At 32.5% G+C, this 25,156-nt stretch overlaps 1 protein-coding gene across 1 annotated transcript; it reads left to right on the top strand.

Moving 5' to 3' along the window:
* The first annotated feature begins 960 nt into the window (after window positions 1-960).
* On the top strand, window positions 961-6,812 carry LOC139527549 (uncharacterized). Its single transcript, XM_071323056.1, has 5 exons — window positions 961-3,370; window positions 3,606-3,919; window positions 4,166-4,419; window positions 4,780-4,852; window positions 5,095-6,812. The coding sequence occupies exons 1-5, from the start codon at window positions 1,102-1,104 to the stop codon at window positions 5,314-5,316; spliced, it is 3,132 nt and encodes a 1,043-aa protein (XP_071179157.1). The 5' UTR covers window positions 961-1,101; the 3' UTR covers window positions 5,317-6,812.
* Window positions 6,813-25,156: the final 18,344 nt, after the last annotated feature.

Raw genomic sequence — 25,156 nt, 5'->3', positions numbered from 1 at the left:
TTGTTTTTCTACCAATAACTTACCTTTGCTAAAAATATTGAAAAAAATACATTTTACAAGAGCAAAAAATTGAAAATTTTCATAAATTAACAAACTCAGCTAAGCTTAAGTTAAATTAAAGTTGAAATGGTATGGAGTTTTGCTAAAAGTAGTATAAAATTGTTTGTATAAATTTGTTTAAGTTCAATTAGAAAGTAAAATCACAAAAATACTGAACTCAAGAGGAAAATCAATTTGAAAAGTCCATAATCACATGGCAAAATCAAAAAACAAAACGCATCAAAAACGAATGGACAAGAACTGTCATATTCCTGACTTGGTACAGGCATTTTCAAATGTAGAAAATGGTGGATTAAACCTGGTTCTATAGCGCTAACCCTCTCACTTTAATAACAGTCTCATCAAATTCCGCTACATTTACATGATGCGTTAAATAAACAGTCACAATTAATAAAATAGTCAAAATATGGGTACATCAGTCATCATCGTATAACAACTTAACAGGACACAAAAACATCTACTATCTACGAACACATGGATTGATTTGAGTGTCTGACGTCAGAAAAATTATATACGTCACATACATTTGTCGTTCAATGTGCATACAATAGTTATCAAAAGTACCAGGATTATAAACAATTTTAAAATGTACATAGGCAATGTACGTATACAGGGTTAAAAAATCAAAAGTATGTAAGAATAAATTACAGAAATAGACCAGATTCAAACCAGTCCAAAAGTTATACATAGAATTTATGAGAATCCAAAACTTTTAAAAGGGAACAATTTAACAGGGCACAAAAACCTATCTACGAACACATGGATTGATTTGAGTGTCTGACGTCAGAAAAATTATATACGTCACATAAATTTGTAGTTCAATGTGCATACTAACAATTTTAAAATCTATATAGACAATGTACGTATACAGGGTTAAAAAATCAAAAGTATGTAAGATGAGTTTCTTTATTTCATCATGAAAATGTTACACTCCTGACACAAAGTATAACTTTTCATTATCAAGGTCTCAAATAGTTGTTGCCTTATAATTCTGCTGTTAGTCTTAGCATATTTTTTACCTAGGGCTTCTGCAAGGCAAAAATGAAGCTGATTGTGAAGCTGCCATTAAGAAGAAAATCTGAAAGGCTTACTAAATCAACCAATAATCAAGATAAAGATGAAAATGAAAATAAAAAACCTTCAAAAGAGCGAGTCAGGTTATTTAGAGAAAGACTGAAACATAACTCAAAGAAGCTAGCTAAATACAAAAACAAAAAGAAACAAGAAAATAAAACTTACAAGGCCAAAATAAAAGCAGAAAGAAAAGAAAATCATGATTTAGATGAAATGGTAAAAGAAAGACAAAGAATCTGGAAACAAAAGAGCAGAAAATTGAAGGGTAAAAAGAAGAAATTACAAAAAACTAGTGAAGACAAGGATACAACATCTATTACAAAGAATAAAAGAAGAACAATACAGGTCACTCAAGCTTCAACAAGAAAGAGGGTACAACGTGTACGCCAACTTTTGCCAGAGAGTCCAGGAGCTTGGGCCAATACTGTTTCACATCTAATAAAAAATGCTACACCACGTCGCAAGTCCAAACTTATGAGTTTTAGTTCAACAGCTGGTAAGTCTGCAGATTTAGAAAAAATCCAAGAAACTCTGCAAATTAATAAAGTTGGCAGACCAACTCGAGAAATCAGAAATGCAAAAAAACATCTTGCATTTTCTTCCAGTAAACAACTTTGGAAAAATGGTAAAATTGTAGATATGTATAAAAAAAGAAAATTGCAACAAGTCAAAAGGTTGTCCAAGCCAGTCCAATTCAGACAACAGTGGAGGGGTAAACTTGAAGACTTTTTGGAAGAAAACTCCAGAGTAATGCCCAATAGGAAAGATACTGTCCTTATAGATGGAAAAAGGGTTGCAAAGAGACATCTTCTGTCCTCAAAGCTTGAAACTTATAAGAAGTTTAAGAGGCAAAACAATAACTTCAAAAGAAAATTCACAACTTTTAATAAGATGATCCCTAAAAATTTTAAATGTTTGAATCTTTCGTGCCGCAGAGTGTGTATATGCACGAAAGATTACAACATGGAACAAAAAGTAGATGCACTAAACAGAAAGGTGAAGTCAATTGCACTGACAGAAGTTGAGGCAAAGACAGCCCAAGAACTGTCTGATATTTCAGTCTGCAAATTTTCAGATGAGTATCCAGCGAGGATATGCATTGATAGAAAATGCAACCGCTGTGGAACTCATCAGATCAAAGACTACTTTGAGCCATTGATTACACACACAAGTAGTAGTAACAATGATGTTTTGAAATATAATCAGTGGGAAACAAGACCTGAAAGTTACACCAATAGGGACGGAGAATGTAGAAAGACATCACGTTGGATGCAGGTGGAACAGAAAGAAAGAACAGAGGAGGTTGTAAAAAATATAGAAGAAGCTATGGAGTCTTACACTGGACATATTTTCAGAGCTAAATTTCAGAATAGAACACAGGCAAGTTTGATCGCAACACTTCCAATAGATCATTGCCTTGTGGTAATGGATTATTCAGAAAACATGACACTACAACCCCAGGATGAAATAGAGAGTGCACATTTCACCCAAAAGCAGATAACTTTATTTCCAATATATATTGTCCGCCATTCTACTGAAAGTACAAATGAAAACCCAGTCTTAAGTAAGGAATCCCTAGTCATATTATCTGACCATCTAGTTCATAACGCTAGTGCAGTCTACGTATTTACTAATCAGCTCTTGATTTACTTGAGAAATAGTCCAGGACCATCAGTCAAGGTCATTCATCGCTTTTCTGACAATTGTGCAACTCAATTCAAATGCAAGGATGCGTTTTCTCATCTTTTTCTCCTTGAAGACAAATATGATATAAAGATTAATTATCACTACACTGAGGCTGGCCATGGGAAAGGTCCTAGTGATGGCATAGGTGCTGGAATAAAAAGAAAGCTTGAGTTAATGATTCTTGCTGGTAAAGTTATAAATAATGCTTACCAAGCATACTTAGCACTTAGAGAGAACCAAGATAAACAGAACCAGCAGGTAATATACATTCCTGTAAAGAAGATAAACCAAGAGGCACCAAAGAAAAACAAGGCCCTTAAAACTGTTAAAGGCACACAAGCATTGCACATGGTTAGAACTTTTTCTCAAGGCACTAATGTTATTCTGTGCAGGGACCTTAGTTGTCCATGTGCTGTATGCATACTTCATCAGGAAGGTCCATGTTTATTTGGTAAGTATAGACATGATGACATGCTGTGGGATTTGAATGAAGGTCGTCCTATCTCAACAAAAAAAATCCATGCAATGGAAACTGCTGATGTTGCTATATGTATCCTTTCTTATATTTGTTTTCTTATTAACCTTTTGTAGTGTTATCAGTGTGAGCATGGCTGAAATTAATTAAAAATGTTTCAAGAAATATAAGATTCAGAAAATATTAACTTCTTTTTCTTCATAAAGTTGAAAATATCAAAATAACAAAATTGGAAAAATTTGATTTAACAAAGTGCATTTGATTTAATAACAAACAATTAATTTAATTTAACCCTTAACACACTGGGTAGCTAATTCAACCTTTACTAACAATGGTGGTGGTGTTGTAGATAGTAGAATTGATACTTGTGACAGTGAGTTGAGAGATGTATTAAATCTCAGTACAAGGTCACATGAGGAACATGCACATAGCCATAATCTTATTTTTGACACTTTCAAAACAGAAATTGCTAAACAGGGTTGGCAAATAAGAGGTGAGACTCCTGAAGATGGAAACTGTTGCTTTTGGGCAATCAGTGACCAGTTAGACAGACAAGGCAAAGACACATTTACACATATAGAACTACGTAAGAAGATGATCAACTATTTCCATAGTCTACCTGAAGTAAGTTTGATTTCAGTCTTGTAAATGATTGTTGACACATTTTAATTCAAGTGGATATATTTATACTTTACTAAAATAGGAAACTAGTAGCCCTGAATCTGTTTTGACAGAAAAGAAATATATGTCAAACAATAGTGAAAATAGAAAAAAATAACTGAATTACAAATACTTAAATATCTGTACATTTTGAAAGGTAATATAGCATTTTGTTTTATTATGCTTTTTATTCTACAACCTTTGTTTTAGGCAAAGAAAGAGGACTTAAAGGAATTCCTCACTACAGACATTAGCTCATATTTAGCTAATATGAACAGAGATGGAACATACGCAGACCACATTTGTCTTGAGGCACTCAGTCAGATGTTATCTTGTAACATACTGGTTGTTCATTCAAATGATCCAAATGTCACAGTTGGTTCTCATGATGCATATACATGTACTCTAGTCCTTGGATACTTGACAGACATTGAGCATTATGTCAGTTTAGAACCACTCTCATGGTATGTACAAGTTTTTGATTTAGGAATGAATGATCATAATAAGGGAATGACAACTGTAATCGTGCAGATTTACCAAATAAAATTGAATACATGTACACTAGCACAACAAAAAAACCAGTCACTTGCAATTCAAGTATTTGTACGTTTTTTTTGTTTGTTATAAGTATACATTCATTATTTCTGACACTGCACAGTTATTTTCATTTAAAACAGTAGACCAAACTTGGTTTCAAAGTGCTATTACACCAATATCTACAATGCTTTCAAAATTAAATTTAAACAATATATAAATAATTATGTGATTTTTTGCCAACATATATATTTGATGTTTGATTTATTGTTTGCATTTTCTGTTTTCAGCTGTAAGCCAGAAGATTTTGTAGCAGTTCATCTTTCTGCAAAAAAGAAAAATAACCAAGTGTTTGTAGCAAAGGTAAGAAACATATATTTTGATATTTATGGAGGTTCATGTCAGACTTTTTGAATTATATTTATGTGGTCCTGTTGGTGTTTTTGTTAGCTTTTTAATTGCAGAACTGAACAAAATATTTCATTATATATATTATATATAAGATTCAAGATTCATGTGTTCTGTATATCAGACAAAATGTAATATGTAAGTAAACTACAAGAATGCTATCTAATTAAATATATACTTTAAAACATGAATTGCAGGTTCTACAAGTTGATGAGGAAATCCAAGTAAGATTCTTGAAACAAGTAGTTGGTGGTGCCTACATATATACATGGCCCGTGAAGGATGAAATTTATTGGCAATCAGCGCAGGATATTATCAAAAAGCTGTCACAACCAACACTTCTTCCAGGAAGAGGACTGAGATTGCTTTTCAGCAGTGAAGAACTAGAGATTTGCAAGAGAATCTCTGTTTCAAAATAATCAACTAAAACAATGTTGTACTGATGACATTTTGTTGTGTTCATTTTGTTTGTTAAAAATGTTAAAATTTGTTTACTTTAATGTTCAATATTTGTGAGAACTTCAATGTTGGTAACATTTTAGACATAGTTACTTGTAATAGATTAGTATTATTCCATGCTTTATGTCTTTGATCATATCATTCATAAAAACTTTTGAGATTTTATCATAAAATTTGAAAATTAATTTTCAATTTAAAAAAATGTCAGGAGTGTAACATATGTCAATTCAATTTTTCTATGTCATTTACAGCTGTTTACAGTATCAACTATTTCATAAGTTATAAGAAATGAAAACAAACAACATAAAACACTAGTTCAAATATATAAATAAATTAAAATGTGGGTTAAAAAGTAAAAAAAAAATAAGTTTAGTTTATTTGAAAGGTAAATTTTGTTAGTTATTAGCCAAATTTGTAAAAAAAGTAAGACATAAAGAGAAATTTAAAACCAGTTCTTAATGTGCACTTCAGTCATATGTTTAATATAGTTTTTTTCATGATTTTATGTCGCTATTGTTTCAAAATATGGTAGCAATAAAATACTGGTCAGGAGTGTAACATTTGTTACACTCCTGACCAGTTTCTGATGTTACTTATCTAAACAAAATTCTAAATGACTCCTACATTAAAATAATTGAAGCATCTTTAAAATGTACTAGGACAGTCAGATAATAGTCAAAATGTCTTGCAAAATGATGTTTTCTAGACATTTCACTTCAAATTCAAATGAATTATTTACATTAAACATGGTAAAAGTAAGGTTTTCATTCAGAAATTAAACAAAAAGTATTATCAAGTGTCTAAAAGGTTTGTCTTTTTATTAGTTTTAAAATTAAAAAAAGATATTACTACTAATTTTCTTTATATTCCATTATAAATAGTCATATAGTTATTAAATGAAATATGTCAGGAGTGTAACAAAAAGACTGCAAATGTATGCTATTTTTAACTAAAGAAAGCATGAAATTGACTGAAGCAATTGGTTCGAAATTTTCAGAGGGTGTTATTAGATTGTATATGTTTGATTTTCTATTAGTTTTATATAAAATTAATCCATTTGTCATGTCATATAAAAACTTTTGTCATTAGATATTTAAGAAATGCCTTGAAATTTCGTGAAATTTACATATATTTTTTTAAAACCCACAATATGAGAGCAAAAAAGGGTAAAAAAATCCACCATTATCTTTAATTCAACAAACAAACATAACTTACTTTGACATTTATACTTATTTTTGTTTGTAAGCTGTTTATAGTATATTGTGTTTCCTTTGAAAAAAATATGAATTCTTATGAGTAAAATGTTGTAGAAATATTTGTTTTCACTTTTTTTCATGAGCCCCTGGTAGTTTTGAAAACTTGAATGTCTCTAGAATATAGTAGAATGGTAGAAAATAGATTTGCTATGACTTAAATTTTTACCATGTTCGTCACACTTTGTCATCATTTTTTTTGAAATAGCCCATATGTATTTGATTTAATGCGACTGTCATACAGGTAAAAGGTTCAAATGGCAATAAAACCAAGTTTTAATCCACTACTTTCTACACAAGTAAATGCCTGTACCAAGTCAGGAATAATACAGTAGTAACCCATTCGTTTGATGTGTTCGAGCTTTAGATTTAGGACTTTGCGTTTATAACTTTCCTCGGTGTTCGGTATCTTTATTATATTTTTTTTCTTTTATCATGTTGGTTTAATGGTGAATTTTTGTTGTCTGCAATCCTGAAAATCAAGAAGCTAAAACGATTCATGACCACTCCTTCTTAAATAACCATTTGCAAATTTTTTAAGAAAAGACTGATTTGACATGACGGAGAACTGTTTAGGTGTAACACCACTAATTCAGGCCCGGCCAGAAAGCACATACCAGAAAGTAGTACATATTTAACATAAAATAGTTCCTAGACATGAGTGTAACTTTCAAAATATGTAGAATATTTAGGTATTTTTGGTATCAAATAAAAGCTGAAGGACTGGTGATCATTGTAGAACTTTTAATATTAAAAAAACTACACCAAATTTTAAAAAGAGGGTACATTTTGTCTGTTTGTCAGATCTGAAGTACCTGTTTTGGTACATCCGAAGTTCCGGGAACCAGTTCTTTCTTATATGCCATTAAAGGTATGTTGATTTTTTCAGTACAAGACACCAGAGAGTGTTGCTTTGAAATGCAATGATTGCCACTTTATTTGAACTTAAAACAAAAGAGGTGTGTCTGCTTGAAACGGAGGAATTTAACATAGAAAGCAAGGGACCATGAATTAGTGGTGTACTTCCTTTACAAAACAACAAATGCTTGTGACACACCTCAACATTTTCCTAAGCCGAAAGAAGAAACATCTACGGATATAACTTGGAATCTACCAACATAAGCAAGCGCCAGGGTATCTTTCTGAATCAGACAATAATAAACTGTTAGTTTGTAAAGAATCTGACTCTTCTAGATCAAGTGACGAGAAGTCCGAAATGGATAGTACGGGTAAAGTAGGTTATTGGCTGCTTTGTACACGTCGCAAGTGTTCTTTGGTATTTTAGATAAGAAATGCACACGATAAAAGAGGGACGAAAGATACCAGAGGGACAGTCAAACTCATAATTCGAAAATAAACTGACAACAACGCCATGGCCAAAATGAAAAGGACAAACAGACAAACAAAAGTCCATTAAACTTGTCTAAAAATATCTTATTACTTGATTTTGAAAAAGTCGGTAAAATCATTCATTTTAACATAAGAGCTGATAAATAAACTTATCATAATGAATCCATTCCTTTGGGCAAGAAAAAAAAATAACAGCATAAACCTTCAGAAATAATTATTATCAAGTTGTTTAATTTTCAGTTATTTAGAATTCTTCAAGGTCTGAATGGTTGAAGATAGAAAAAAATCTATTCGTTTTAAAAACAGCATTTGTGAACCTGACAGATTCTCAAAACTGGGAATCGGCCAAATCCCTGTTTCCTCAAGAATCCTCCAGCTAGAGGGAATTTTCAGGACAGGAAAGTACAACATGACTGTCTAACTTGCAGAAAAAAAGGCTAAACGATGTGAAGATTACTTATTTAATATCCCTTATGAAAATAAAAATATTACCACAACGATGCCGCACTGATGCGGCAAAAATGCTGCAACCTAATCAGTGTGCCAGAAGAATGTTGCAGGACTATCGCGGGATGGTGCCACTAGTAGCAACAGTCCGGCACCATACTACCATCAATTAGTATGATGCCATAATAGAGCCACAAACAATATCTCTTATATCGCCAGAATGTAGCCAGAATGGATACTAAGTAGAGGTTGTTGCCATACATGCCATAATACTGCCAGAAATTATACTTTTCATTCAATTCTTATATCACGTACGTTATAGTGCTAGATTAGTGCCACAAAAAACATACTTTTTAATAATTTATTGGTATTAATGTGTGCCAAAATGTCGAACCCAGTAGAAATGAAACTTTCCGTATGTTTATTACTTTTTGTGCCAACAGTAATATTAATTAACGTTTTCATGTAACAACTACTGTAGGGTTTATGACGAATCTTGTTCCTCAAAAAATGACTCAGTGCCCTAATTCTCCGTAAATTCTAATGTTCTATATCTTACCAAAGCTCCTATCATCTATGAACCAAATATCATCGGTTTATCATGTGTATAAAAGCTCAGAAATGGATCTACATTGTAAACCCAAAATCCGTTCCAAGTCGCTCATGGGAAAAGTAGGTCAGAGTGACCTTATTCTTCATATCCCTTAATGTACTATTAACATAGATCTATCAATAAGCTGATGGATCTAAACACAAAAACTTAACCATGATTGTGACAGCCGTACAGACATACAGACAGGGGTAAAATCCAATCTATATATGTCACCATGCACCATTTCATTGTTCGCCTTGGACATAAAAAATAACATTGAATATATATATATAACATTTATTTTATCATGATTATTCATAAAGCTAGTGTAGGGCATCATACAATGTACATGTATATGAATGCAAAGTCATCAGTCAGGGGTTTGACTGGTAGAAGTAAAGATGGTAGTAAACTTGACTTACTTAAGTGACATTGTTCATTTCCGTTTACCTGTACATGCAAATTTTCAGAAAAATGGTAGTTTTCAACATTGATTTGTAATTTCATTGAAATTTCTATAGGTCTCTGATAGTTTAATTCAAATTGTTCAATTCAACTTAGTTTAATTCAAATTGTTCAATTCAACTTTAAATTCAGGAATTAACAAGGCTCGCCATTTTTATGAAGGCACAGTCCTCCTTTAGGAAAGATTAAAGCAATTATTTGGAAATTAGTTTGATCTATAGATAAATAGTAAATTGACTTAATTTTTTTACAACAAGCATGCTTAATACATGTAATATTACTTATTATTATACTTCACGTTAAAATACCATATTTTGATTGGCTGATACGAGGGTGTTAAATTACTCCATTACATGGCTGAGAGGGTAAACATTTTTTTGAATGTTACCCTCTCGTCTAGACCAATCAAAAATTGATAGTTTAAAGGACAATGATTTGAATTTAAATCAAGTAATTAAATACAATGCTAAAGTTTTACGTTTTGTCTCAGATTTAATTAGTTGACTGTCAAGATAAAAAAAAACACCAAAACACATCTTGTTTAACTTCGTTGTTTTTTCTAATAACTGTAATGTTGTTATGTACGTGACGTCATAGAAAATGCTTTTAAAATAAAATTAATCTGTAAAAGACCATAATAGTAGGACATTCAGTATAATAAATTAAATAACACTTAGCTGAAAGGGTAATAATGTTTTCTCGGGGTAACAATCTGCTCTATCACCCTCTCAGCTATATGTTTTATTTATATAGTGTTAACCTATATATATCATGTATATGGGTAAACTTTTCCAAAATAGCAAAAAGAAAAAAAAATCGCAAGGGAGGCAACCAATTATCATGAAATATGATATAAGTAAATTCTTTTTACTTCCACCAATCATACCCGTGACTGGTCATTGTTCATACATGTGAATTAATTCTAATCAGTCTCACGTTTGTTTGGTGCTTCAGCAACAAATTGTCGATTTGAATTTGAAAGAATTATGTCAACACAAACACACATAAGGTTCTCAATTTCAACTATCTGACTGCATTCTGTCTGTTCACAAACATGAATATGCGAAATATCTATGCCCAATATGTTACCTTGCATATCTTTAAGTTCAAGTAATGAACCATTTGCACCTAACAAACTTAAACATTTGATAAAAGCAAAATTCTTTTTTCTGTATTCCGTCATGTGCACCAAAAAAGCGAATTTGGCCATAAGAAATGACTTTCCTAAATGGACAGAAATATTTCACTGAATACATATTTCATTTTGTTACTCGTCAATAGTCCCTGGAATAGTACATTTCACCTCTGAACAAAATTCTACTATAAAATAAACTCATCATAGATACCAGGACTAATAAAAACGCATATTAGGTCGCTCTCGACTCAATATTGAAAAGAGATCATCCTCCTCTGTTGATAATGCCTTTTCAAAGCTTCTTCCCAGAAATTGAACATGAAATTCAACCGCCTTTGGAAAACGCTGTGTTTACAATATTTGTAAAACATGTCTAAATTCCTCAGGTTCATCTTTTATCAAAGATGGCATCATTTCTGCTATATTCACAGAACTGAGAATTTGAGTATCTATGTGTTGTGTCCCATGGAAATACTTTGTGAGATTACCATTTTCATTCTCGAGTGTGGTGATATAGAACATAGATTCATAGCCTTTCTGAGTATCTCACTATCTGTAGGAAGAATAAATGTGCACATTTCCCTTTAAAATTATGAATCCATGATTATTCGATAGACATGCTTTAAAATATTTTTAATTTCTACTCACCGATTGTAATTTCCAGCTCAGACTATTGTACATGTTGTCTAACATATGTAGTTACCCGTCACAGTAAAAATATAGTTTGCCGACCTTGCTATCGTTTCACAAAAGGTCGGACTGGTCGTAGAATATGTTACCGACCAAGTTTACGAGTGTTTCACAAACGTGTCGGAATAATTATCGTACGACTACCGATTACCGACCACGGTTTATACAGCTCTTTTATGTGAAGGTCGGTAAATTGATCAGACGCGCACCTGTGTTGAATGAATAATATCATTTTATCGACAATCATATGTCATATGATATGTTTCTGGTTTATTTATACAGTTCTTTTAAGTAAGACAAGCAGGTTATATAAGAATTGGACGGTTTCAGGTAATTAGAATGTTGAGGATCGGTATTGTAATATAAACATTCAGTAATTAAAAAAATTCGCGAAATGTGCTTCATGAAAGATTTCCGAGCAGACGCATCATAACTTGAAGATGGATTCTGTTGCTAACACAGGGAAGGCTAGCCGGTGGTCCAAAGAAGAAGTTTCAACTCTTGTTACTTTTATTAATACCGGAAGTATAGATATAATTAAGGGGAAATCCTAACCAGTTCCGACAAAACTAAATGTTGGGACTCCGTTACAAAGAGGTATACAATCTTCATTTCAATCTTTTCATCCAAAGTTTACTTTTTAAATACCAGTTCCGACAAAACTAAATGTTGGGACTTCTTTACAGAAAGGTATACAATCTTCATATCCAAAGATTACTTTTTAAATGATAAAAAAATATATGTTTAATTGTCCAACAGATATCATAATTATCATGATTATTTGTATAACATTTCCAAAGGGAAATTCTTTACTAGCCACTGTTGGAACATATTCACTTGTACTGGTATATACTAAATTTAGTCCTGGTATCTATGATGAGTTAATTGTACTGGTATATTTCTGGTTTCAATTTTTTTTTTTTTTTTTAACAGGTCCGGTTTTATTTGCCGACAAGAAACTAAAGAGAGTAACTCGTTTACGGCGAAGATTTGTTTTCTGTTTTTAATGAACAACTGAATGGGACTCCGTTACAGAAAGGTATACAATCTTCATTTCAATCTTTTCATCCGATCGCATAGAACTTCATTCGGCATATTTCCAAAAAACAGAGGTATCGATTCATGTAACTATTTTGACACGACATGCAATTTTAGAACTAGATGGTGTCGACAGTACAGTAAACTCTCCAGTTATTGTGTCTGAGCAGTTTTTTTGTCATTATAACGGACTATCCACACGACAGACATTTCACATTTCACCGTCAAAAATTAATCTCAGACTACCTCAAATCAATTTATGCCGACATTACAGTTATGCACGAATTTACGGATGGCTGTTCAAGTCGGTACAAAAGTAGAAACTGTATGGGGGACGTAAGCTTTGTTGCGGAGTCCGAATTAGGATATTCAAAACTGATTAGGAATTTCTTTAAAACATCTCATGCAAAAGGTCCACAGGATGCAGCCGGGGGATTCCTAAAGCATCAAGCGGATTATGATGTCCTGCGCGGAAAAAACACATATACAAAATGCAAAAGATTTTTTTACATTTACGGAAAAAAATCTTCAACAGCCAAAAAGTAAAAAAAGTTGTTACAAACGTCGTGTTTTCCGGTATGTGGAATCTATTCCGATAGACTATGCTAAAAACTTCAAACCTATCGCAAAAAATAGACAAATACATCAAATATTAACAGAGAGCGGTGTTGGTGAACTTACAACCAGAGAATTGTCTTGTCACTAATGTGAAAAATGCATCATTGGTGATGTCAAAGACTGTTAAAATGTTTCTTATATTGGACAGTTCCGAAAAACGACAATGATATGTTCAAATCCAATTAACGATGATGGTACGGAAGATAACAGTTCCGACTCTGATACATGTAGACTAAGTGCTGACCTCATTTCCAAAAAAATCTGTTATAGCGGTGCTCGCAGATGATCCAGATTATGAGTACTACTTGATGAAAGTTACAGTTGAGCCATTTAAAATAGAAAAAGAAACTACTGATTCGTGGGGGTGCCCTTTTTAATCAGGGGCAACTCTTATCAAAGGACTATATTACGATCGTGTTCGGACAAAGCCATTTTTATATAAGTAAGTGCCTAGGAAAATTGCAATTTGTCACACTGTTGCTGTTCTACACTTATGCAGTGAAGTTGATGCGAGTAATATGATATCCATCCCCGAAAAACTACAGTTAGACATTATTGAATCCATTTCCACAGAGCAATAAAATAAAATACATGTAAATGTTTTTCTTTTCTTTCTATTACCTGTAGATAGAAATATTTATATAAGATGTTATTCATGACTCGATGACAGATGTTTGGATAAGACTAGAAGTTACAAAAATAAAATCACCGCTATAGATAAGAATCCGAGGTGAAACGGTCTAAGTTATTATCTGACCGATTTTTATGAAATAAATACCATAGAACGGTACTTGCGAAAGCTATACCCCAAGAAATTATAAAACTTGAAATAGTTCTTTATTTTATGGTATTTATTTGGTCAAAATCGGTCAAGAAGGTACTCCGCAATAATTTCTGAAAAATTGATGCGCAAATTAACTTTTAATAAGAAAACGTCAACGTACAAAGCGTCAAAATTGCCAATTGTACATGCTACGTCTTGCGACGCAATACCGTTCGTAACGTTACACCATTACGCCCAACTATTTGTATTAAAAACATTTACCTACTGTATCAACCTATGAAGTAGATATAGGAAGATGTGGTGTGAGTGCCAATGAGACAACTCTCCATACAAATAACAATTTAAAAAGTAAACCATTATAGGTTAAAGTACGGCCTTCAACACGGAGCCTTGGCTCACACCGAACAACAAGCTATAAAGGGCCCCAAAATTACTAGTGTAAAACCATTCAAACGGGAAAACCAACGGTCTAATCTATGTAAACAAAACGAGAAACGAGAAACACGTATATATTACATAAACAAACGACAACTACTGTACATCAGATTCCTGACTTAGGACAGGTGCAAACATTTGCAGTGACTGTGCCGACCTTTAGATATTTGTAACAAACATTTAACGACTGTCTCATCTCTAAAAACGTTGTGACAAACATTTTTTTGACTGCATCAACGTCTGAAAAGTTGACACAAACAAATTTAAAATGTCCCAACTATCAAAAGATTGGGACAGACATTATGCAGCTGCCACAACTTTTGGAAGACTAATAAATAAATGTTGACTGTGACAACACGGTAAACCACTGCGACAGTTGTTAAATTACTGTTGGAGTTGGACTTTCATAACCCGTAAAATAGTTGGGACAGACATAAATGAACTGTTGCAACGAAATATGACAGATTTGACAGTCATCCCCAGTCTTTCACAACCAAAGAAAGTCATACAAAGACAGTTACGGGAATGAACAGTTGTTTTTTCGTCCAGTAGTACTGGTACAATGTGTTATAAAATATAGAAAACAGCACGTTTAATCATTTCATGTGTCCGAAGCGTTTTTCTGGATTTACCTTCATCAGGAACGCTCAAAGCTAAACCTTTGAAATCCGAGGATGTATAAGTACCGAAACCGTTGAGGAGCTATAGCTATGGGTCAAAAATACCTTAACTTTACCTGAGGGAGTTGAAACCTAAGTTTCTTAATTATTTCAAAATTTATAAACGGACTATTTCAGAAAGGATTGTTAGATCATGTCAGTACGAACGAACTACTGAGCTGATGATACCCTCGGGGACTGATAGTCCACTAGCAGAGGTATAAGAATTTCCGATTCATTCCTTTTCGTTTATTTTGCAGTGTAATGTAAATGTCCGGTAAAGTATATATCTTGTATATAAATAGCCTATAAGAGTGACAAGTATGGTAGTGTTCAAAATGCTTGCGATATTCTATATTCGAAAAAAGTACTGAAAACAGTTTTGTCATCATAAGACTGTCATGCAAAGAGGATTGTGCTATAATTTACAGTAAATACACGAAGAACGTTGAAGAAAGAATGGAACAAGAAAACATTACCAGGAGGAAATATCATTTAAAACACCGAAAAAACATACTATACAAAGTCATCTAATTAATAAATTTAGTTGAATCAAATTCATAATGTACAGTAGGTTATATTTTAACAGATATACTAACAATTAATTTCAGTTTAGTCTACAACATTCGTAAATTCAAATAATAGTTGGACAACGTTCAAAACTTTCGACTGCGACATAATCATCGAAAAACAATTATTTGCCTAATAATTACTTGTCGCCAATATGCCAATGGTCTTTTGGAACATGTCCGTCGTCAGATGTAAACCAAGTTACGATTGCGTCAGTAAAACTGTTGAAGGAATAACTCGATACATTTTGTGTTTGTATTTCGCACATCTTCCAACATTCAAGGATCTAAATGATCGATTATATAATGCTAAGTTAAATTGGATTCACTCATAAACTAACTAATATTTGGACTGCCGCAGAAACATTTAAATCAGAGGGACAGAAGTTTTACCATGCAACATGCCACCTACGGACCCTTAAAGAGTTGTTACAAGGATCTTTAAGGTACAGGTACTGATAAACTCACTCTACAAGAAGAACGGGACTTAATGTCCATATTTTTGTTTGGACGTGAGTGAGTACTTCTACATCCATCAGTCAAATTTACGCTCCATATTGTCAAACGCAAATACCAACAAAAAAATATTTCTGCAAGATATTTATATTCTCTAGTAACCCTTGGGTAATCATAACTAGACCAAATCATTTATAACAATACATAAAATATACAAGTTCTCCAATAGAGATGAAGATCTTTAAAATTTAATCTGCAACAGTAAAATAAGGGTATAATATACAGGTACAGATTTAGCCTAACAATGGGCCATCGACGGAACCCTCACTCGAAGAATTATTGCAAGGGTTCTTAACGTGAAATAAGTGCTTAACTAACTGATGCGAAAAAAGTAAAATCAGGAAAATTCAGAAAGGAAAGTCCCTTATCAAATGACAATACCCAAAGCTCAAACACATCAAACAAATGGATAACAACGGTCTTATTCCTGACTTTGGACAGGCATTTTCTTGTGTAGAAAATGGTGGATCGAACCTGGTTTAATAGCTAGCTAAACCTCACGCCTGTACGAGGGTCGCATGAACGTCCATTATATTGACAACGATGCGTGAACAAAACAAACAGACATACCAGTGGCAAATATACAGTAGACTACAGTGTGAGTCTTAATCACTTAAATAACAAAATAAATAAGTATCAAAAAAGCACTAAATAGCATTTATACCAAACATAATAGCAACAATATAAGTCAAGAATACACAAATTTGACATAGTACAATGACGTGATGAATAAGTACAGAGCCACGTCATATATGAAACGAAGGAACACAAAAAGGCATACAGACGAAGCACAAAGCAAAATACAAGTTCTACAATTGCACTAGATGTATCAGCACAAAGCCATACCAAATGCATCGAAGTGACACATAGCATACAGAGAAAGCACATCCTCACCTATCGCTTTCCTATTTTTTAATTTTATATATGTTTGCAAAATCTATCCATAAACGACTAAAAGTCTGCAAGTATTTGGACCAAATGGAGAGTCATCGGATTTAACGACACCATTCTCACTGAGCGTGAAAAGTAAAACCATCCCCTCTCCTCAGTTACAATGCTTATTTAAAAGTAGTACTATTAGTTTTCTACATCTTTGGAAAAGGGGGTAAAGAAGTTAATTAATATTCTTGCTAGGACATAAAATGTGGCACATGTGTTTCTACCTTCTTAAAAAATTATCTCTTAGTATAGAATTTTGAATTAATCATGACAACATTTTAAATCATTGATTGTATTATTCTTTTTATCATCTGTAACGATCTCATGCATTATGTCTCCGAGAAGTGAGAAGTGCAGTGTATCACTTCTTGTCTGCTCCTTGTGAGTAAATATTGCAGACAAGCGGACATATATTGCCCAGCCACAGTAGAAGCCACAAAAAAAGTAATAACACAAAAAAAACTGAACGTCCTTAGGCAGCAACCATTTGATTTTCTGGGGGGGGGGGGGGGGGGCTATGGGTTTTTTTTCTGTGCGAGAAGTCGAAAACAATTTTTTTCTTTCAATTTTAGCATTACATATAGTGGCAGCTGGGGGTGAAACAAACAATATTTTTTTTTCTCAGAATCAAAAACAAATTATTTTTTTCTCCAAAAACTGGAAACAAACTTTTTTTCCCAAAAAAAACCATAGCCACCCCGATCCGATTGCATTGCTAAGTATGGAGCGGCGCGCATTAAGTTGACAAATAAATCAATAATAATCGTTATTTGTCATATAAGCAACATTATACTGGTGACATAAAGACATGATAATTTTATTGAATATAATGCACATTTTTACCCATATGGGTTGAAGGCATACATAAATCAACATAATAATTTTACAATACATCATACAGAAAAACAAAACAAAAGAACAAAACATTATATACATATATGTATCATAAACAAAAGTAAAAACAACAATAACATAACTGGGTTGAACTTACACAAAAAGTCATATCTATATGCAAGTAAAACGAACTATGAAGAGTCCCCTGTCCTCAGCTCTAAAGACTGTTTTATAAAGGAACCCTTTTTTGTCACTTGGTTTATTTTAGAAGGACTACTAGTTTTTCGGTATCAGACAGATTTGGAAACATAGGATTATCTATTGCCATGTCATTAAAAAGTTTTATACGTAAAACATTATTAATTTGATAGTAGAGGAGAAAGTAATTTTCATCTTCTTAGGTTTTACAAGTTGGACATGTTCTATTGTCTCGAGGTATTTTTAGACATCTACCCTTCTCAATGAGCAAATCCTGGTCACTAATTCTAATTTTTGTAAATAAACATCTAGTTTCAAAATTTGGATATCTTGGATAAAACTCTTGGTCTTGTTAGACTTTAATATTTTTGTAAAGAAAAAGTTTATTATTTTCGTGTGAACTGTTTATTTTATTTTCCAGTAATTCTGAATAAAAGTTGCTTGTAATATTCTTAATCCAAGTAACGTAAGGGTACCCAAATTGCACCGAGTACCCAAATTGCAACGGAAATCTTACAAGATTTCCTAGAGACTAAACAATTTGTATTTTTATGATTTGATACTATGCACGTCTTTCAACATAGGTAAACATATTTAGATATACACAAAACGTTCACAGTCTTTATCAACAGATGGACTGTTTACTGAAAAAGCAAAATGTACGAAAACGTCACCATGCGACGTCATCAAAACGTCATCTTTTTAAAATTAGCAAATACAATATATTATAAGTATCCATTTCGTAAAATATGAGGAGTAAGCATGGACTAATATCCAATTGTTCAAAATATTTGAAGAAATTAAACAAAAGCTCGGTTATTAGACTTTTGACGATGTGAATTTAAGCATGGATGCAATTTGGGTACTCCTCATCACAGAATCATGGATAGTTTGGAGGTTGATTCAAACCCATTTTTTTATGACTCAATATGGATTAAAAATCAAATTGGTGTACCTATACAATAAAGAAGGATAGGGCTACAAAATAAACCCAGTATGGACATTTTTTTCTTGATCATAAAACAACGTAGGTGAAAAAACTGTCAAAATAGGTGCAATTTGGGTACCGTCACGTTAGTTAGTTTGTTTGCTTCCATATTTTTACAGGACGCTACAACAATATTTTGATGTTAATGATCTGAGAATGAAGAAAATGTGAGATTTCGTTTGTGGTAAATTTTAAAATTGTTTGTATGCACATTGAACGACAAATCTATGTGACGTATAAAATTGTCTGACGTCAGACACACAAATCAATGAATGTGTTTGTAGTTAGATGTTTTTGTGTTCTGTTAAATTGTTCCTTTTAAAATTGTTATACGATGATGACTGATGTACCCATATTTTGACTATTTTTTTTATTGTGTCTGTTTAGTTAACGCATCAATGTAAATATAACGGAAATTGATGAGACTTGTCATCAAAGCAAGAGGGTTAGCACTATAAAACGAGGTTTAACCCTTTCAGCGCCGAGACGTTGTTTTTTCTCATGATTACGTGCCATACATATTTCAATGACGTTACTAAAATGATACGTAACGTAACGTCAACACATTATCGTACAAGCACATGCACGCTATCCTCCGTAATCGATTAATCCGACATCTCGTATATTCGGGGAAATATCCCATATCTCCGGCCACCTTTGAATTAACTTGAGTTCACGTAGCGAATGCGTATTTCCAGTGATTTTTGTTTAATTTTCAGGCTAGAATTCGAAGTTTGTTTTTTTTTTATTCTTTTTAAAACGCCCGACAATATGGAAATAAATGAAGATTCTTATAGCATGATGAATATCATTATCAATGAAGATATATTGATGAAACTATAGCTCAATTTCTGTATTTTGATATAAAGAGGGTGGTACATGTAAAGGGTTATTTTCGTGCAACATGTTTTGACATTTTTTTTCCACGTGCAGCCGTGAAAAAGGTTGTCGTTATTCATCGTAATTTGTGAAATCGGTAAAAAGATCAATGTGCAAGAAAGTTTTAATTGTTCGTTCATCGTTAAATGGCAATTTTATTTCGCCTTCTTTCGTGGGAACATGGTGTAACTCGCACCATAAGAACTATTCAAACTGATGCATTTCCCCCTCACAACTTTCGTGAAACTTTTTCACGCGATACTTAAGTGTATACAGTGTTCTACAAATACCAAAATCAATTGTATGTTTATACTCTATGATAAGAGCCTACCCCCTCTCTTTACGCCCTCTATAAAGCATCATCAAATGTAATATTTGATATCATCGAATGATTAAAAAAAACGAGCAGTGTTCTCAGTTTCTTCATACTTGGCGCGGGTCTGTTTTTTTCTTAAGCACCATCGATGAAGAAACACTTTGCAGATCTTCGCATATCACCACACAATTAGGGATACCAGTATATAGCATTGTTATAATTCAACCATCATATAAGTCTCAACTTATTGAGTAATAAATAGTTCAGCGGCAAATATTTCACAAATACACAACACTAACTTATCTTTTTTCTGATGTATAATCTGAAATAAGTTTGCTATAACATTACAATTGTGTGACTTATCTTTCATTTTGATTTGCCGGTTTGGTTTTGAAGAATGTCACTTTTCTGACTAGACCAGTACATGTAGTTGAAAATATTTAGCATTCATTTTGCTTCTTTTTTATATAGCCTTAAATTATTTTATTTTTTGGTATTCTATAATTCAATTCAATTAATGTTTTACATGTCAACGGCATGCAAATTTTCATGATTTCACTAAATATTTATTTATGAAGCACTTGGTGTCTAAATTTAATGTATTAATACCTGTGGTTCAAACTGTCTTGACCTTTTTATAGAGTTAGCCGATTTTTTTCCAGATACTATTTCTAAAAAGTGTACAATTAAAGGTACAGTTTTAAGAAATACTTTGCTGTGCTAAATACATGTCTGACCTAACCTCAGTTTTGTCATTAAATGGGGCCTGTCGCTAAATAATTTTATGTTTCTTGTTGCGATCATTGACATCGAAAATCTGATATGAACCCCTTTTTCATGGGTGTGATTTCGGCAGAAAATGAGGAGAAACTATCTCATCGTAAATACACATTCTTTTGGCAAGGGTTTATTTAGGAATTTCGTTAAAATCAATATAGCCCTAAATGCTTGAACTATTTTCCTTCATTGATTCCTACATTAGGATGTATAGTGTCTAATTACTAGTACATGTACACAGTTAGTTTGAAGTTTGAAATAAAAGAGGTAAATGTTGGTACCAATAGTTTACTCCAATCATAATAACGGACAACGTACTTTCCTTTTTACTGAGATTAATTCTTCAAGTAATGAATTTGATTTTAATAAATGCAAAAAATATAATCACAAACTGGTCGACTTACATTAGAAGCCCTTCTCTAAATTTTAAAAAGAGATCCATGCATGCCAGACTCAGTGAAAATGAGACTTTAACTCCAGTACACAAACAAATTTACAAAGATATATAGAGGTCAACTTACAGTCTAAAAAAAAGATAGTCGGAAATATGCATTATACGATATTTCAAACTCTAAAAGCAAAAGTATAAATTGACTGCGAATAAATTATTGGAGGCTACACATATTTGTTATACCATTCACTTCCTAAATTAAAATTTAGAAGTCTGATATTAACGAACACAACCGCTTAGACAATAAAAACAAAACCAACGACTGGACTGGGACAATGAACAACTCTGACATGAGTGGAAAACATCGCTGTTGACTGACACAGATAAATGGTTCCGGGTTAAAATCTAGTCATACATATCCTATCCATATAGTTAGATAGAAGATTGGACTTGTGTGAATAATACGCAAATTTAGACGACCCTTTATTTTCAAGTTGAAAATTTGATTTTTAAACCAAACGGAAACATTTAAAAACACTGGAATTACAAGAGATGCCTCATTATATGTTATTATATTTTCATCTTTTTTCCTTAGCTCTATTTGATTAGATCTTATTTTTTTTCATATTTAGTCATACGAAGTAGCTAGATTGCAGTCTTGTTTAGTCTTTCTTAGTAACGAAAAAAAAACGACTCAAAATTACGACAATAATGTAATAATTTTAATGGATCAGATGGACTGATCTGCATGCTAACTTCTGTATATAAACAAGTTCGTATATCAATTGCGTGTGTTGGGTTTGAATTGTCAGTACTAGTATTAGCTTGTACAAATGTATGTAATTTATATATGGAGAATTATGCACTGCCGTCCGTGTCTATATATTGTTTTATTTTTTAGCTGGTTTTTTTTAACAATAATGGTTGTTAAAATAAACAATTCAGAATTTTCTTTTGGCACCACTATTATTTTTGAAAGAGTTCGTTATAATAAGTCATGATAGCTGTACGTATGGTAACAAATGAGTCACTTATAGCCACCAAAGTCATCGGGACAAGGCTATAAACTACGGGTCGTCGTACTGCCTTATACAATAGTTATATACAGTATGTATATATGATCTCCCCCAGTTTTTGGTTGGGTTGATGTTGCTCAGTCTTTAGTATTCTTTTCTGCCTGTGTAAATTTAACTTGTCTTGGTCAGTATTATTTTTTTCCATGGCATTGAATTTTGAGTTTGAATATCTCTTTGGTATCTTTTACCTCTCTTTTTGTGAGCACGATTGGTCACTATATAATTCAATGTGAAACATTTAAAATGAGATGATCATGACATGTCGGGTACCAGTTTAATATTAGAACAGATAGAAAAAAACTTTTAAAAAGAGCTTGACTTGTCAAAATTGGACCAAGCACCAAAAAAACCCAAAACAACACAGTTACAAAGGACAAAAATAAATCCAAAAATACGCAGTAAGTGATGGGTAAATCAAAACACGATCTTAACTCAAAATTGAATATGTATTCTAATAAATATTGAATTGACAACAAAGTGAGACACATGGACACATAAGGCGGAGTATGCAGATTGTATGCCATAATTAAGTATTAGAATGATTAATACAAAAATCCGGGTCAAGTTTATTTGGTTTTCGCAGAAATTATTTTAGAAGACCGGCATTGTCAAAATTATTCATTATAAGTTATAACTTAAATATTTGTTGTTTTTAAAACTAGTGAAGTCAACCCATGTTTAAGCCAACCCCAGATGGCTAAATTTCTCAAGAAATATGAGGGGTAAAATAGTGCATTTAAAAAGAGATATTCCCGGATTCTATATACCGACTATATTTGCAGAGCTTACCTTCTAAAAAACTAACAGTTTTATTGAATAAATTAATAAACAACAAACTATTAAACAAATTATCGAATGATATTCGATCTGTAACACTTCACATTGTAAAAATCGGTAAAAACTCAATGGTTTTACTGCAAAACGTTTCTAGTAATATCAAGTACCTGCCACTTTTATACCCATAAACGTCACACACAGCATCAGTTTTGATGACGTCATTCAGATAAACGTTACAATTTAAAAATAAAATAACAACTTTTTTTTTTACAGTCAACCATGTGAGCTAATTTCATTCAGTTAATTTAATAAATAAAGGCATACAAAGTTTATAATTGGAGTATAGATTGTGTAAAAAGTTGCACATTATCTCAGACAAAAATAGTTTTCATCCCCAAAATTCAATATATAATTTGAGACTTTTATGTTTATTCTTGAATAACAGAACAAAGTCAATTATTTTTCTTTAAACCTAATATGGTTTCGGCAGTCAAATGAAGTTTTTTATATACGTTTTTAATGCTTCGTATGTTCTACTGAAAAACGACAAAAATGTCGTTTTGGCGTGTTAGCGGTAAACGACAAAAATGTCGTTTTGGCGCCGAAATAATGTTTATATATATATATATTTACCTAAAAAGACATACTACGTACGCCTCGTGAGATGAGTGTTGGTAACTGTCAAAGACCCTTACGCTTGCTTGGCGGAAGGTTTTTAATAATACGAGTTCGTAGTCCACGTAGAGCAAAGCAAAGCTTCCTTGTGATGTATTCTACAGTGTAGCAGACATCCATGCATTTACATTTACAACCACAAGCACAAATAAAGCTACTAGGGTCCAATATAAAGTTAGTGTCTAGTGTGATGTTACTATGGATACTACATTTCATGCACACATCAATACTACAAATAAAATTATATAATTCTTGTAGATAAGGTGAACGGATTTCATGCAGAGCTGGACATCTTTGTTTCTATGAGGATCGTTTGTTGTTTATCAATCTTCGGGAAATTCCGGAGTTTCCGGAAACGTTCGGCGAATGTTTCGTTATTTTTCACGCGATAATGATGTTAAAAAGATGAGAGAGTAGAAATTATGGAATTGATGATTAATTCTATGAAAATATGATCTGGTACCCAGTATTTTTACGCTATATATTGTACAGGATGATATTATTGACAACATATCCAATGCCAAGATTAGCATTCATAATGTATGCTCTCAATATGATGCAATGAATGGAACGGAATCAATTTCATACACGTGTTTTCACCGATATGGTTTCAACATCTATGATGAATGGACTAAATACTAGGTCAGTGTAGGGAAGAAGATTCATAATACTCATAATGATATGCAACCTTTAACATGTTTATGTGGCCTTATTGACACCTTTGATGATCGCTAATCTGTTGGTCATTCTATGTTTCTGATCTTTGATGTAGGGTTAATATTGGTGTCGCGTTTCACTCACTACACGTGTGCAGCAATCAAATAAATTTGTTTACTATGCGATTTCCTTCAACATGTCAATCTGAATGAGACAATTTGTATAGATAAGGAGATGAATCAGATTACTTGGGAAAGTAATTATGTAATCAATAATTTGATTCAATGTTGTCATAAATTAAAGAGAGAGTTATTCTCATTGTCGAAGACTGTAGTAGCTTATCCTCATGCTCATTTGAACCTTTCATTACAACTTTATACTATAGGTATGTTTTATAAGCTATCATACCTCTCCTCAATTTTCTACAAAGAACGTAATATTTACATAATTATGTCTTGTTACAATGCACATAATGTAGGTCTATTTTGTTTTGGGGAATAAAAGCACCATGAATATGCAGAAACAAGAAAATTGAAATAAAAACATCAAAGATGTCATAATTATTTGGAAGTTGTGAACAACTAGTTCATATGGTGAAGGGAATGGACATGAGGATTTAACTTTTGTTAACCAATGCAAAATCGCCAAAGAAATACTTGTGCTTTGTTACTGGCTGTACATGCTGTAATCATGATGTTATAAAATTTCTATTTTGTTAGATTTTCCAAAAAATAAAAAGCAT

This window comes from Mytilus edulis, chromosome 6, assembly GCF_963676685.1.
Source record: "Mytilus edulis chromosome 6, xbMytEdul2.2, whole genome shotgun sequence".
NCBI lineage: Eukaryota > Metazoa > Mollusca > Bivalvia > Mytilida > Mytilidae > Mytilus > Mytilus edulis.
Note: the sequence above shows the minus strand (reverse complement) of the source record. Positions and strands in the feature narration are given on the sequence as shown.

Coding starts and splice junctions, on each gene's coding strand:
- LOC139527549 (XM_071323056.1), top strand. CDS start 1,102: ATGAAGCTGATTGTGAAGCTGCCATTAAGAAGAAAATCTGAAAGGCTT. Junction 4,420..4,779: donor AGTTTAGAACCACTCTCATG/GTATGTACAAGT, acceptor TTCTGTTTTCAG/CTGTAAGCCAGAAGATTTTG. Junction 4,853..5,094: donor ACCAAGTGTTTGTAGCAAAG/GTAAGAAACATA, acceptor CATGAATTGCAG/GTTCTACAAGTTGATGAGGA.